The 16,513-nt window shown below is 41.6% G+C and overlaps 1 protein-coding gene across 7 annotated transcripts in view; it reads right to left on the bottom strand.

Annotated features, from left to right (window-relative positions):
- LOC146990229 (C-myc promoter-binding protein-like) overlaps positions 1-16,513 on the bottom strand; it is a 73,535-nt gene that overhangs the window by 18,137 nt on the left and 38,885 nt on the right. For 4 of the 7 annotated variants that reach the window (XM_085770805.1, XM_085770834.1, XM_085770850.1 and 1 more), the window contains exons 12-19: positions 15,648-15,863; positions 12,320-12,465; positions 11,970-12,008; positions 7,605-7,738; positions 6,362-6,494; positions 5,762-5,968; positions 5,117-5,245; positions 1,040-1,181 (exon numbers count right to left, since the gene is read on the bottom strand). In XM_085770805.1, coding sequence (XP_085626931.1) covers positions 1,040-1,181; positions 5,117-5,245; positions 5,762-5,968; positions 6,362-6,494; positions 7,605-7,738; positions 11,970-12,008; positions 12,320-12,465; positions 15,648-15,863 — 1,146 coding nt within the window. The remainder of the gene's footprint in view (positions 1-1,039; positions 1,182-5,116; positions 5,246-5,761; positions 5,969-6,361; positions 6,495-7,604; positions 7,739-11,969; positions 12,009-12,319; positions 12,466-15,647; positions 15,864-16,513) is intronic. The other 3 variants (XM_085770842.1, XM_085770825.1, XM_085770857.1) reach the window with 1 other exon arrangement.

Genomic DNA, 16,513 nt, shown 5'->3' with positions numbered 1-16,513 from the left:
TGCTCTGGGTGTGCAGGTGTCCACTGGCATGCAGGTGAGTTAAATCACACATGTTGAGATACTGGTCATTTCTTACATCTGACACATTTGATTCAAGGACTTGTCGGTCGTTTAATTTTCTTTTCTGAATTTAGACGTATCTGAGATTGTAGTTAGATCATGTGTTGTTTATAATGTTATTTAAGATCAGTATCCTTTCTTTGATCTATTTAATATAGTGGTCGTTTTAATTTTAATGAGCTTTAATGAGTCTAAGAAAATGTCAGTGTGCTTCTAAAGTTCAGTGCATTCTGAAAAAGAGGAGAAAAGGGTATTGAGGAAATATCACGGATCCTCTGTGTGTTTAATTGACAGAAGTGGGCAGGCTGGCAGACTGCCGATGTCCCATGGAGAACAAGAGATAATCTAAACAAATATGTATTGAGTTCCAAACAACCAGTTACTACAGAGTCTAGCGTCTAACTGGCATTTGCAAGGTTACATGTTGTTTTATGTGCTGCAGCTGAGCAGCTTATTAGCTTCTTGCCTGCACTTTTCCCCAGTGAATGTTTGTTTAGTTACTCATTCAGCAGGCTACAGTTCAGAACGATACATGTTCATGTTTGTCAGCTGGGATGGAGACATCAACAGCTAACTGCTGTTCTGTCCATGATATACAGCTTATATTACTGCTTTACGCAACATTAAATCAGCTGTATCCACATACAGTATCCATCATCATAAATGGATACATCACTGTGCTCCATCAAATTAATGTTAAATGTAAATTTCTCCTTAATGTTTTTTTTTTCCCTACAGGAAATTTACTTTTGCAGAGGAAAAATGCATATGTGTCAAAATTACCCACTTAATTTCAGTTGGCCAGTTTGTTTAAGTTGGACCTTAAAATAAATTGTCTGTAATAAAACAAACTTAAACCAGTGATTTATAAATTTGTTGTCAGGATCATGTCATGCATTGGATTCTCCGGACTAACACAGACTAACAGAGACAACCATTTTCCTATCCTGAGACATGCAGTGTTATTGATCACAGTTACCTGACAGAGGGCTCTGGGTGTGGGGGGCATGCCGTCGTAGAGCCCGTTTGAACTGTGCCACGCCCAGAATGACATTTCTCAGCTTCATCCACAAGAAGTATCCCCCTCTGGTGCTGGAGGGCCAAGTGCTCTCCAACACTGCCTGGATGACAGAGGAAATGGAGGAGGAACATCAGACAGAGAGAGGACAGCCAGATAAGACAGAAGGAAAAGTGAAGCTGCCAAATTACTTTGAGAAGTCATTTTCTCATAGCAGAATTGGAGCCAGTTCCTTTTTAATCTAAATTATTGACTTTATGAGGGTTTTTTTTAAATTTCAGACCATGAAATGTTCTTATGAGACAAATCGCCGAACACAAAACATCCGAGTATTGTCGGAACTTCAGCTCCAACTCAAGTGAGTGAACTTAAACTGACCCAATCCCTGTTCCGTATAAAACCATCTTGAATGAATTTTTCATCAAAAGCAATAACTGCAGTGGTATTAAGATCCACAGTCACACTGAGCATCTGAAAAAGAAAAGGAAAGGCGCTGCAGCTGTTGGCGGCCAAGTCACGTTCAACAGTCCCTGTCTGCTCCAAAAATATACTTCAGAGAGCCCCGGGAGAAACACGATTGGTATGCCACTGAACAGGGCTGGGTTTATTACACTGGCGGCTCCTGAGAAGAGGCTCTAAGGATCTGGGTCAGGTGAAATGAGCCTCCCCTCCTGGAGATGCTGTCAGCGATCCTGTTGAGACAAGCTGAACCTTTAGTTAAAGCACAACATTTAGCGTCTGAAACCCCAAGGATGGACACTCCTGGCTACAGGGTGTGACAGACTACATGTGCTGATTAAGGGTGATATCGATAACATCTTCATACTTGAAGGGGAACTCCAGTAGGAGCTGCGCTACATCTGATAAATGACCTCAAGTATCATCAGGGTCAGTTGGGGCTGAAGACTACAAATCTGAGAATGGAAAAAATATGGAGATCATGATCTTCCAAAGAAGTTTTTTTTAGAGGAAGTTTTTTTTTTTTGTACTACAGTACATGAGCAGCTACTAGCATAACACACTGATAAAGGCAATGTTAAAGTTGCATTATAATGTAGGCAAGGTGTTGAGTTTCATCATGGGAGGAGATTATTACTGTATAATGAATCTGACAGTGGCAAGATATTGTTAAACCAATGTAAAATCAATGGAGTTCACTATTACAGTAAATGACCGACAGCTGCTATTCAGTGTTTGTAAAGAAATAACATTTTTTAAATATCAAATCTTATATCGTCTCTTGTCTTTCCATTAAATATACAGTACATCTATCACCAGATGTGATAACCTTAGCTAGCATCTAACCTTGGATTGTGGGAAACAGCCAGGCTTCCCTTGGAGACATGAAAAGTTATGAGGCTCATGCATTTGCACATTGGCAACCACATGGTGATGAAAAGCCTTGAGGAAGGAAATAGTCTGACATGCGACCTCCATTAAACTACAATGTGTGAGTTTTACACTTTGGCTCATGTATGGAGGAAACAAATGAGACATAAAGTATTCATTGGCGGGCTGTTCAGGTGTTGCCAGGTGGATTATTTTACCCTTTGACAGAGCCAGGTTAGCTGTTTTCACTGTCTCACATCTGTTTCCTGGCTGTAGCTTCATATTTAACAGATACGACTCTCATTGACTGTTAATTTACAATTTTACAATTTGAGGGGAGTAAAAGCCTAAAAAATGTTTTATCCTGTTACAGCCGCAGACACAGCTCCTTCGGGACTGCCAGGCTGGTCAAGTCTTGATAGGCATCAAAGAGGAACTATGCAGGATTTGTAGCTTAACTATGCTACATTTTCTAACTTAATTAAACAGCTTTGAAATAACTGTGATGGTTTAATAAATGGCCTAACTTGTTACGAGGGAGAATGGAGGCTCTCTGCCTTTCATGTGCGTGTCACTAACCTTAAAACAGCAGAAAAGCGACCAGACTTGCATATTTTCTCTTTAAAAATGCGCACAGACAAAAGTGTACAAAGGGTCACTGATGGTGGAGGACAGTTCTTGTGGTTTGTCATCCAAAGCGCAGCAACATTTTTAAGTCTATACCACTGAGGCTAAAACCCAGTGAGGCTGAAAACAGTTTCCTGCTGTGGTGTCTCCCTGACCAAGCGAAGTCTGACCTCACTTCATGATGTCGCTACTCCCTGGTTTGTTTATGGTATTTTTCTACAGGAATGAACCATCTGGATTTAGACTGTTGTTGCTAAAATCTAATGGAAAAAAAAAGCTCAACAAACTATCAAATCAATTGTGTGTAAAATTCCTCAGTACAACAACACTAGATTCCTCCTCTGGAAACAATTTACTATGTTTTCTTTTGAACGGCATATAATAAACTGTCATTTTATTGGTACCTTCGGCAGCTTTTTTTCTCTTGACTGTCTGTTGTTTGCCTTTTTGTGTTGAGTAAATGTTGTCAATTACTCTCCCACATAAATCATAAATTGTTCCATCTCGGAGTGTTATTCTTATTTCTGTGCTGATTCTCAAGGATAGAGTGATGAGCCTTAGCTGCGCTTTTGTGAAAGACAAGAGAATAGTGCTTTCACATAATGTTTTGTCTGGAGAGCTGTTCTCCAGGTAAAAGGTACAGCAGTGCTCAGTTTGGTGTGGAGATCCCTTTACTTGGGAACATGAAGGTTATTTTAGTTCCATTTTCCGTGTAAGTCATTATATCAGGAGGAATCTTCTATTAATTTAAGCTACAGGTTTGTTTCCCTGGAGCTGCTTATCACATTTAATTGAACTGTTGACTTCTTTATTCATTTCAGTGAGGTTGCATTTAAGAAACGTGTTGACCTCAGGCGACTTCCGTCCCATCCCTGCGCTACAGAGATTTAATCCAGCATGGAAAACGAAAAAACACCTGCAACCATCTAATGCAACAGCTGCAGCGAAGACTCTCCGTGTCTGTGGAGGAACGTCTTCTGTTTCTAAGATGAGTTTAGATCCATCTAAACACATTGGAGTAACCTTTGCTGTGGCCTTGTCTTCCGACAGCCTACTCCCACATCATCCAATTTACTTTTATGTTCCCTGGGTTGCCAGATCAGGGACAGGTTGTGCTGATAACAGAGCCACGACTCATCTTGACACCTGGTGCGATGATCATCATCACACGAGTCACGGCGGCGCGCAACCTTGAGGGGGAAACTGCAAATGTCACCGATGTTTCTTTTCATCTGAAAGCCGAGGTCTGCAGAGGCATTACGGCGATGAAGTGTCTCTGCCTCGTGAGGATCAACCAGAGAAGAGTGAATTCCAAGTACAGTGGTGCAATAATTAGTTTGAAATTATTTATGCACACACTGTGATTTATGAATTAACAATAAGCATCCCGGCTGCAATCAGTCTGTTCTATAACTGTTCTATCCCTTAGTCAGATTTATCAAATGCATTTGATCTGTAATTTATATTATTAGTAACATAACAACACTAATGTAGCACATTAAAGTAAGCCATGATGTTTATTTCTTAATCAGATCTGATGTGACAGCTACGGTGACGTACAGTTGTATTGGATGGGGAGTTTATACTACTTCCTTATATGTCACTACAACGCGAGCGTGAGGACAGTTTGATTTGTAAAGCAGCCAATTCTCCAGACTTTTATTGTATTTTACTGCTCCAGCTCAAGTCTGTGTCCTCATCCATCACAGATGATGGAGACGGGAGTATCCCACTGGATCGTCTTCCCACAGATATTTGTTAGGCATTTGGCTGTCGCGGGGGCGTTCGGGCATTCAGTCAAACTTGCAGCAGAATCAGCAGAATATCTGTAACAGTCCCAAATCAGGAAACGCCGCGCCCCAGGGTGACGTTTACTCAGCCTCCCAGTGCCAATACATTTCATTACTGAGTGTGTAAGTCATTGCAGTGGGTAGTTAACAGCCTATTGCATCAATTTCTTACACTTCAACCCAAGATCTCTATTTTGTTAGGTGTAAAAACAAATACATAACCAATGCCAAAGTAAATAATGTTTTAAATAAATAAGACTGGCAGATTTCCATCATACATAGAGATCTGTACCTTGTTGTAGTAGCCATAAGTGATGGCATTGGGGTGGACTCCGGCCTTCTTCATCTCAAAGAGGACTCTAACTGCCAGGACAGGCTGACCATATTGTCCACACAGCTGCATCAGTACCCGGTAGCAGACCTGTGTTCGTACAACAATGACTGTTTTAACAGAATCATGACAAGTTGACAACCTAGAAAAAGTTACCTCAGACATGGGGGAAAAATGCTAAGTTCAAACTTTAGTTAAAGGGATAGTTCAACATTTTGGCAAATTGGCCCATTGCCATAATCCCTATAGTCATAGCAGTAGGTTCATTACCTTTAATTGTCGGTGCGATCTATTTTTAGAACAGCGGAGCAGAGCCGCGAGCTGCTCAGAGCTACGCTACGGAGCTAATGGAATTTCTTGGTTTCCCTCATCAAACTCATCAAAGACACAATCCAACAACTCCAAACGCTCTCGTGGACAAGTTGTGACCATGAACCTACTCCTAAAACTATAGGGATTGTGGCAATGGGCCAATTTGCTAAAAATGTTGAACTGTCCCTTTAATGACGAAAATGAAACATCGAGGTACTACTTTCCAGGTATTGTCAAAATTGCAGAAATAACAATGTGCTTCCGGTTGAATATTTTTGGGAGCAGTTCATTTACCTCGTCAGGCGGCTGCAGCTTCTTTGCCTGCATCTTCCTGAGCACGTCGTAGGCGGTGCGAAGCGCCCTCACCTTGGAGTGGCACACCTTCACGTACGCCGGCAGACAGATAAACCACAGACCGTAGCAGTGACGGAGCAGGCACTTGGACCACAGCTGGGGGATGGATGAGTACTTCTTCGCTATCTTCTGGGCCAATTTGATCTCCTGTGGGCGAAAAGAAGGGCAAGGGAAAATACTTTTCTTATTTAATGCGCCATTCATCCTCAATGATATGTGGAAGAGTGCATATCAAATCAAAGCATCATCACTGTAAATCTAGAGTGAAATCAGTTCTTGTCAGTAGCCTCTATTCCCCTGGGCATGTCTTTCAACTACTACAAAGGGAATGAAACATCTTTTTCTTAGCTATTTTTAAAGGTGTGGATCACTTATGGCAGTTCTGAATGTATACTGAATTATCAATTGTAGCATTGATTCTTGGCTCTGGAATTATTGACATTTTTCTTTGGCAATTTCAGAGAGAATCTCTAATTTAGCAGCTGGACTAATGTATCAAGAGCTGAATGTGTGACAGTGGTAAGGTACTGTTGTGCTGACCTGCTTGGTGCGTCTAAACATGGGGGCGGGGCTGGTAGGACAGCTATGCCTGGCAGCCAGGCGAGAGGAGGGGGTCCGCAGGCCCTCCACTGGGTCAAACAGGTCAAGACTCAACACTGGGAAACCTTCGTACCTGATAAACAACATACACACACACACACACACACACATACAGTTTTACTCCCCTCCTCAGACAAAGACTACCACAGCTCCCTGTCGTTAATATTGACAATGTTGATCTATATGTTCATTTAAACTCATGAAGAATCAACCACCACTTTAAAGGGATAGTTCACCCAAAATTCAAATTTCACTCATTATCTACTCACCCTCATGTCAACTAAGAGCTGTGAGAATTTCCTCCTTTCCTTCTCTGAGTTATGGGGGTGTCCGCGCAGCAGTATTTGTCCATAATAGTTGTGAATGGATACCAACTTTCTTTGTCCAAAAAGACACACCAAAAACCATCCAAATACCTCCATAGTCTATATTTTAAGCTTGTTTGTAGCGGAAGCTCCCAGTGTCTCGGTTCACTGCTCTTCCTGTGTCCACTGTGACCAGTGGAACAATTTCTCATGTCGGGGCTTCAATACAAGAGGGACATTACAGACGAGCAGTATGGAGGTATTTGGATGTTTTTTGGTGTGTCTTTTTGGATTTCTCACAGCTCTTAGTTGACATGAGGGTGAGTAGATAATGAGTGAAATTTGAATTTTGGGTGAACTATCCCTTTAAGAAAAAATGTGTATTTTGCCTTTAACTGATCAGAATAATTATAAACATGATTTTGCTTCTGATGCAGAGAGCTGATGAAAAATTCTGGAAAGCTGTTGGTCATTATTAGTCATTAGTGGACCTTAGCTTAGTTTAGTACTGAAAATCCTCCTGGTATGAATTATTTAGTGCAGAGCCTGACAGCAGAATACAAATGGCACATTTTCAGATCAGCACAGTCCAGCAGCAGCGTTCAGCCTTCGGTCCCGGTGAAGGAGCTGGACTCCTGCTGCTCCTCCATCAGCTATGCCAAGTATGAATTCACAGAATTTCACCTCATGTTATTATTGAGATTCTTCAATTTTCTTCCTGCTGTTAGATGTATGGTGAGTCTTAAGATAGCTGCAGTGCATCTTTCACATTTACAAATATTATTACACTTGTTTGTTCATGTATTCTAGATTCTGATTCAAAAGCTTCAGTGCCTCAGACCAAACATCAAGCGAGGGGAAATATTGCTGTGTTTTACCTGTAGCAGAGTGGATATTCCTCCCCCTCCGGTAGGGGAGGCAGCTCTGGGGGCGTGATGAAGACCGTGTGCTCGCTGCGCTGGGATTCATCAATCTCTATGAGCCTGGACTCCTCCGGCCTGTCACCGTCCACCTGCAGCACACACAAACAGGAACAGAGACGTTGGGGAGACGGCGCCGTGACCTTTCATCTATCACAGCTGACAGACGGAGGGAGTACCCCATTGGACAAGTGAGAAGTTCAACACGTCTTGAAATTATGACCTGTAATAAATAGTTCAGCATTCGCCCAGGCACAGGCAGATTAACCTTTTAAAAAATATATAGTTTTTTTTGTTGTTTTTTATAACTGAAGCATCCTTCTCAAACAGTTTTGTAGTCATCACTCTGATAACAGGATTTCTACAAAACGAATGTGCAAGTTGAGGGAGGATGACAGCAGGTGACCTAGATTTCCCGAGTGAACATGCATTCATTTTTCTTTCCTCTTTTTATTTTTTGCATGTCACACATAAACATGCACACAAAGCTGGAACTAGCCAGTATGATGCAGTTCTCCATTTGTCGCCACCAGAGAGAGTCTTTATTTCTATTCTTTTCTAATTGCCAAGTCAATAAAAATGGCTGGCTGTTAGATGATAGAACACGATTGTATCGGCAAAATTAATTTAAAATTCAAATTGAAATATATTAAAGAAAAAATAATAAGACGCAGAAGCCGTAATGGAGCACTGGACACACTCTGGGTCTGGTACTCCACTCAATCAGAAGAGGAAGAATAAAACACACAGCAAACCCATCGCTGTTCAAAGATTCTCCCTCTTTTAGGCTCCAAAGAAAATCTTAACATTGCAGAAAATACCAGACACAACAACGGCTTCTTAAATATACAGCACATTTACATCAGCGAGCCAAAACATCACCAGCAGCCCCAGATGAAGCAAATAACCAGTAAAATCCTCAAACAACAGCGCAGGTCGAGATCTGAGACATATTAGGCAGCAGCTGAACACTTGGTTCTCACAGTCGTTATATTGGATGCAGGATAAATATGCAGATGCCTCTTTGAGGTTTTGTTGTGAGAGTTAAAGTTAAAGTAGAGATGTCAAAACATCAAAAACTCAAAGAATCAGAAACAGAGCAGTTGAGTTTTACATTGTGAAAAGATTGATCAATAGACTTGCTTGTCCAGGAAGTGTGTGTCGACTCTATAAATCTAAATCTGCACCACAGGGGAACCGGGTCAGTGTGAAGGCAGTAGCATCACTCTGCTGCAGAGATCTGCTACTGTAAAGTGCATATTAAACCCAAACCATTCAGTGGAGATAGTCTGTGGATTTTCAACTACATATTTGATAAACAATAACCAGTGATCATGTACCACAATATGACCATTGTAATAGAACCATTGTCAAGTCCAAGGGTCTGACGATAATTAAGTTCCCTGCAGTCAGTCCTGTGTGTTTGACACACGGCAGGTTCAAGCCTGCAATCAACTCTGCGGGAGCATAACTGCACAGCAGAGTTTCTGCAGCCGTAACCACTCATCCAGAAGATAACAGGCCTCAGCTGCTCAGTGGAGGGAAAGGTGCTCTGATTTTTATTATAAGAGCCAGAAAAAAACAAAAAAACAAAAAACATGTAGGTGCCCAAAATGAAATTCAGCGAATGCAATGGACATCACGCATCATTCATCATTTGGAGCCACTGCACATGTTTTATTGCAGCCGTGTCGATGGAGCAGACAGATGAGATTTCCAGTTTTCAAAGTGAATCTCAAAACAGAGGGTGTGAGCTTTATGGTGGACATAAAAAATGAAGGGTCACGGAGGGAAACTTCATAAATTGAGAACTGCTTAATGACAGGCTTTAGCACTACAAGGAATGGTTTTATTAATGGCTGATGGAAGGGAAGTGAAGCACTTGCTGAAAGTTCATAATTTAGTCTAGTTATTCTGAGCGTAATTAAAGTTTAACCTCACTCACAGCAGTAAAGTGTGAGGAATCTACAGTGTCTGTTCTTTGCTGCAGTATATAGACTTTTTTCTTCAGGAAAGAAGAAAAAGTATTTTGTACTTGGACATTGGAGTACAAAAGTGTGAAAGCAGCATTATGTAAATCAGCCAAAGTGACAGTGTGAAGAGCTCAGACACCTGCAGGGAGAGCATGGGGAGCAAAACAATTTGAAGCACTTCTTAATGAGTCTAAATGATCCCATTAACTAATAGTTGGGAGAACAAGACTTCTTCAGCCCGACACACTGACAGACATGATGTCATTTAAAGCTGTGGATATTCAAGCAAGAAGTGTTTACTTGTTGTTTAGAGTGAGAGACAGCCTACACTGGTCCACAGAGAGCACCGACAGCTGTAATGATGCAGAGGCAGCCAGATCTTCAGTAATCAAAACATCAGACATCATTAAAAAACCCAGACAGGTGAGATGAGGATGTCTGTGTCTCCGAAAGAACACTCAGTTCATTTGGATCAGACAGGGAGATTTCCAAAGGACTGAGTGACACCCAGTCTGCTGACTGACTTGGCAGGTACACACAGTCCTTCCCAAAACATTCACTTCTCTGCCATAGCATCATATAATGGCCCCTGGTCCTGAGATGTTAACATATAATAGTTTGTGTTGTTAGTGTCAGAACAGCAGTGAAGTGGGAGGATTGAAATGTATGGTTGGAGATGCTATTGGAAACTATGGCAAGATAGGGACTAGCTATTTAAAGACGTAAGAACCTCGATCAAAACTAAAACAGATTCAAATTAAGTTAAGACAAATATGGTTTCTATTGTTTGTGAAATGGATCCGTGTTTCCCATAGACTACACTGTAAATAAATATGTAACTTCTGTGATGTTAGCTATAGTTTTCTCAAGAGTTAATATGCTCACCCACCTGTCATTCAAAGTGGCCACACCCTAGAGACTAGAACTGTTTTTGTAGCAGGTTGTAAACATGTTTATTTCAGATGTAAAGGACAGTTTAACAACTCACCAACTGGACCAACTCACTGTTGGAGCCACACTCTAGTGATCTAGTGTTTGGTTCTTAATTGAATTTTTAGCCTTGGATGTTGCCACTTGCTGTTTTCTCATTTCCAATGAAGACTAGTTTGGAAGCACAACAATTATGATTAATGATAAACCTCATACCTGTAGTGTATATGCTAAATCACTCATTGGCCCTTGAAATTTTGTTCAATATGTGTTTGTTTAATATTTCCCATGTTTTTACATTCAATTTTTCACTGTTCATTTTTTAATAGCTTTTACTGTAATTATAACTTATTTGTATGATTAGTTTCTCTTCAGGCGTGTTCCCTGGGACTGAATTAGTTTTGTTGCTGCAACTACTTTCCCTCAGGGACCAATACATTTTAACCTTATCTGTCAGTATGTGACTGCTTTTGTGTGTGCGCTTTTGTGCCTAGTACAATTTCATTGTGTGGCTGAGTGGTGCAGTGGGCCTTCTCTCCTAGCAGATAATGTAATCCAGTGCAGAGAGACTTAACTCAAGATTTAATCGCCTATGAAGCTGACACACAAAAAGAGGAGCAGGAGCCCCCGGCCCCACCGCCGGTCTGGGAAACACACAGGAAGAAGCTTGGAGGCGGTGGATGTTGGCCTCAGCACTCACATCCACTATGTCTCAATTACATCCAGACTACACACACAAGGACACACCACCAAGTCTATTCCAGAGTCTGTTACAAATGTCACCAGCAAAAACCGGTGACCCAGAGACGTGACTGGGGAGGCGAGTGGCAGCGTGGACTTTCAGACTGCAAACACACACACACAGTTTAACCTTCAGCAAACACATCTGATGGAGGAACACTGCCCCATGAGCACACTGTGTCAAATGCTGAAAATACTCCCAGTGGAGCAGAGAAGATCCACTGAGCCTCTCTGAGGCTCTTCATACTGTCACGCTGAAGGATAAGAGCCCAGGGGACGAACACAAAATCTAACCTCTAGCTCTGTTAGTGCTTCAGAAATCAGTGAAGCGCTAAAAGCCCTTACTCACTCGACTCAAAAAAACTCTTTGCAGAAATGTGTGAATATGGACTTTCAGCGTACTTTCACTATCTCTGGACAACTTGCTGTCGCTGCGAATTTGCTGTGGACTTTTAATATTCAAATCATAATTAAAAATGGCTATCAGAAGGAACTTGTTTCAATTAACCGCTCATAAGTGGGTGGGAAAACTGACGTGACATCTCAGACTGAAGCCGCAGGGGTGGAGAGTAGACGGCAGCAGACTACTCGCTTCTCAGAGTCCTGACGTGCCAGGATCAAGCACCAAGCACAATGAACCCCGAGCAGGTGAGAATCGACCAAGTAATAATAGGCTTACCTTTCCTCCTTTGTCCGCACTCCGCTCTGAATTGTAGAGCTGCTCGTAGACGGAGGCAGAGGGAGAAGGAGAAAGAGAAACTCAAGAAATCAGAGAAGCAGAGAAGCAGTGTGACTGAAGACAGGTGATGTGGAAACTACTAATGCTGCTATAATTGAAAAAAGAGAAGCCCGCTGAGAAAGGTAGAACCTCTCCAAAAGAATTACGCTTTGGATCATCATAAAATTAAGAGAAAAAAAATGGGTACAGCCTAGGAAAAGAAAGTTTTTTTGTAGATTTTTTTGAGGACGTTAGTTCCACTGCATCAAAAGGAAAGTTTAAACTGTGTGTTTTCCAAATAACAAACTCACTTTGTCCACGCAGTCGTCAAAGAAGGCCAGGCTAGCGTCTTTGTCACTGACAAAAGAGCACTCCTCGATGAAGCGGATGAACATCTGGGTCTTGGTCATGAGCGAGTAAAACTTCTGATGTGAGCGGTCACGACTCTTCAGGAATCCTGAGGACACACATGTTTTATGTTAGTCAAGACAAATGAGACGAACGATTCAATTGAAACTATTTTCCATCTCATTTATTCCATTGGCTAAGAAAGTGATTGACAGGTTCACATTCATGGTGCGTGATTTTGTGGTTAAAGAATCCATTATCCCTTAAAAGGCTCTGTACACTGAATGTGTAACTTCCATTTGTCTTGGTTTGGATAATGCAACCCGACACAATGTCATTAGTGTAATGGCCAATTTGGGATGCACAACAAAATATTGAATTGCTTCCTTGATAGATGCTGAAAGCAGCTTAACTGACTAATAAGCCACTGCTGTTGCAAGCCTGGAAGCAGGATGGATGACCACTGGCTCACAGCACAGAGGTGGAAGTCAAACGCCAGCCCTGCGGAGAAACGCTTCCTGCAGCTGATGAATATTTTAATCCTGACACTCGCCGCCTGTAACCTGGATCAACAGAGTGCAACCAAACTTTCCAAGTGCAGCCTGAAAAGGCAGTCCTCCTGTCCTAAATGACTCAGGAGCTTTTTGACAAACAAAATGAACATGTTTGTTATGGTTGCTATTCAAGATTTTTCAAATGCAAGATCTGCCTGCTTTTCTTTGCTTCATATAAGTGTAACGTGAACACACTGATTTGCTTCCTCTAAGGGGACTAACAGGCCAATAGAAATGAATGCATATTTTAATTAACACTGACACTCTCTGTAGTGGAGCTCTCAACAACCAATGAAGAAACAACATGGCAAAATATGTATGAAACTGTAAATGTTTATATATATAGCAATCAATACATTATGAGTCTGAGCCAAATCCAGTTAGAGCAGCTTTTGACCATTGTGCCTGAAGATGTGATCTTACTCAGCAGATGGGGTCTGCTCAGGTGTGAAATTGTTCAATCAACTGTTTTTTCTACAGCCCAGATTCAATTTTGAAACTCAACTTTAGAGCGAAAAGCAGCCACAATTCAATAACAAGGTTAAAAGCATCAACAACAGACACATTAAGACTACTTATATTTTCGATTAGGTATGAAATTCTCTATAGAACAGCTCATAATCTCTAGGCAATTGAATCAAGTCAACTGGACTTAGGTTTTTGTCTTGTATTGTCTTTGGCTAGTCTGAAAAACATGGTGAAAGACTCAGGTATGTGTCACTGGTGAAACACAGCATGAGTTTCAAGGGCTAATAATATCACCCTCACAGAGCTTAAATACCTGTGTCTTTCACCATGTTTTCAGATTAGCCAGTCTTTCATAAAAAATTTTTTAAAAAATGTTAAAAAATCTCTAATTCCAGCTTCTCAAGTATGAATATTTTCTGATTTTCTACATTGTGTAATGGCAACCTGAACATATTCCGGTTTTGTTGGTCTGTTGATTAGATGTGATGGGTACTTTTAACTAATATAAATATATGACCAATCAAAAAAAAAGTTTTTCAATTGGTCAATAGTAAAAATAATCATAAGTTGCAACCCTCGCTGTGACTTAAACAGTGACAATATAGAAACCTCATTCAACAATAAGATTTATTACAGATTATTTATAATTTGTCCTCAGGGTTTAATTTTCTGAGTCCAAGGAAATACAGAGACCATCTGTGTGTAACACTGTTAAAGCCACAGATGTTGGACTAATTGAATTATCATCATACAGCGGAGTTGTAGTTGGGGGCAGCAGGACAAATGAAAGACTATAATCAAACATTCTTTGTTGTTGTGAATATTGGGTCTGGAAATGGTCACTAGGGTTTCAAACACAAGCAGCACAAGCTGTTGCATCTCTCCTCAAGTCATTATGTAACGCACTGTGTTTGCTATATCATGTAACTCACACTGGACACGACCTTGGCTCTCGCTCACCTCTGGCAGAGCAGCCCAGATTTCACCACAACTCATTTCAGCTGTGATGTGGACTAGGCCTGGGCGGGCTCCTGAGCCAGACTCCAGACTCAGGCCTCTGGAGCTTTTTGCAGCTGCAGCATTAACTGACTCACCTTCAGGCTTGAACCTCCAGCACCTCAGGCCTACCTCCACAAACTGTTTCTGTGTGTATTAACGCAGAGGTGGGGATGGACACTAATGATCGCTCATGTATTAAACAGCACCATCTGTTTCTGAGGCTGCCCAGCTGTAGAGAGGAAGGTGCTACGGATGACGCAGCATCGGTTTATATATTCATAGACTCATTAGTGCTAATCATGCTCTGTAACTGTACAACTGTGACTCAAAGTGGCCTCACAGCTTCGGCTAATGACTAAAAAGTGGAGGAAACTAAACTTTTCAATGACTTTCTGACACCTGAACACCACATCTAGGTTCCCAGATATTGAGAATATCATTGATTCTCTCCACTTGACTGATTTACCTTTTAAATCAGTCTCTCAGCTCAGATCTCAGATGATTTAAATAAGAATCAGCACAGCTAGTAGGTCAGAAGAACCTTGACAGAGAGCTGATCTGAGACTGTTCGCTTCTAAGAAATTGATTGTGGATAGAAAGTGGCAATAGGGTCTTTAGCCGAGGCTCAGATGGAGGCTGTTTGAGACATTATACGTCATGTCCTCCTGTGAACTTGAGGGACTGACTGAGCCATTTTTGTAACTAAAACTCAGAAAAATAGCTCAGTCAAGCAAGAAATGAATGGTGTAAAAAAAAAAAAAAAATCCCCACGAGCAGAGAATCATCACCAGTGTAAACAGGTTCTCTCCTAAAAGAAATTCAAAGGCTTCTCTCTGAGCGGTTCACAAGGACACCTGTCAAACCGTGCCCAAGTTCCCTCTGACTGTGTTCTGTTTAAATGACAATACACGAGAGATTCTGACTTATCCGCCCGCCAAAGCAGGGAGCAGCTGGTCCTGCAGATATGAGATTATTAGTATTAAAGCAGCGAAGCTTAAACCATCTGCAATCAGTAAACAGTTGGGTGGGAGTCGTCGTGCACATGGATTTCTTTCAGACAGAAAAAGTTGGCTCATATCACTGCAGTCAACAGTACATAGACTTGTTTTGGTTCTCGTGTGAAGAGCTTGAGGAGGACAGCTGGGTTCATCCTTCAACCCTGTTTCCTGTCTGGGACTTGGCCATCCAGCTCCACAACACAACACAACACAACACAACACAACACAGGGAAAGATGGTCTCAGTGGTCAGCACGAGGTCATTCCGCATACCTTGTAAGTCAAAGAGGGAGCTGGCGTCCGTGGCCTTCTCAGACGGGGCTTGGGTGATGGGTCGTAAGAAGGAACGGTAACCCTTCAAAATGGCTGCCATGAATCGGAGGAAGGCCTCCTGGATCTCCAGCTCCAGAGTGTGCAGACTCTTCCCGCAGCTCAGCTCCGATGAGTCGCTCATGCTCAGCTCCAGCAGCCCGTCGGGTCTGCACTGACCTGAAGATGGAGAACAAAGAGATTCAGCAATAGTCGTAATAAGTATTAGAATCAAAAGGTTGGTGGGTTTGAAGAAGTCATGCTGATCAAAGATGGACTGAAAGTCTTTAGGAGTTCAAGGGTTTTAGAACTGAAGTATTATTGTGACAAACCAGGATTAGAATTACGCAACTGGAATAAATAAACTTGAGTTGACACCTCTGTTTCCTACAGTATGGTCCGTGAGGCTTAAATGTCTCAACTAAAACCTCTGACAAGCACATCAATATTCAGCACCTCTGGCAGCAACTTGCTAGATTTTCAACTTCACTGATTTAGAAAATTGATTCATTCAATTCTTTCAAGCAGCAGGTTTCATGGTCTCTCAGTGAGAGTGCTCCATTAAAAACGGCAGGAAAAGTTGATGAGAATACAATGAGCAGCAGATCGGAGGGAAGTCGGCTAATTAGGAAATGATGCCTTGATGGGATTATGGCTGCCTTTCAATTTTCTGATCAGATTGGATGGAGAACAAGTTGTGAAGACAACAGAATCCAAATCTAATGATAATGAAGGAGGCAGAACAAACCCTCTGTAAGGACCTCAATTAGCCAGCGATTTTCTTCAGGCTTTTTTTTCCTTTCTTATCGATTACACTGAAGCCAGAGAAG

This window comes from Trachurus japonicus, chromosome 3, assembly GCF_045865225.1.
Source record: "Trachurus japonicus isolate A0001 chromosome 3, Traja_1.0".
In the NCBI taxonomy this organism is placed as follows: Eukaryota; Metazoa; Chordata; class Actinopteri; order Carangiformes; family Carangidae; genus Trachurus; species Trachurus japonicus.
Note: the sequence above shows the minus strand (reverse complement) of the source record. Positions and strands in the feature narration are given on the sequence as shown.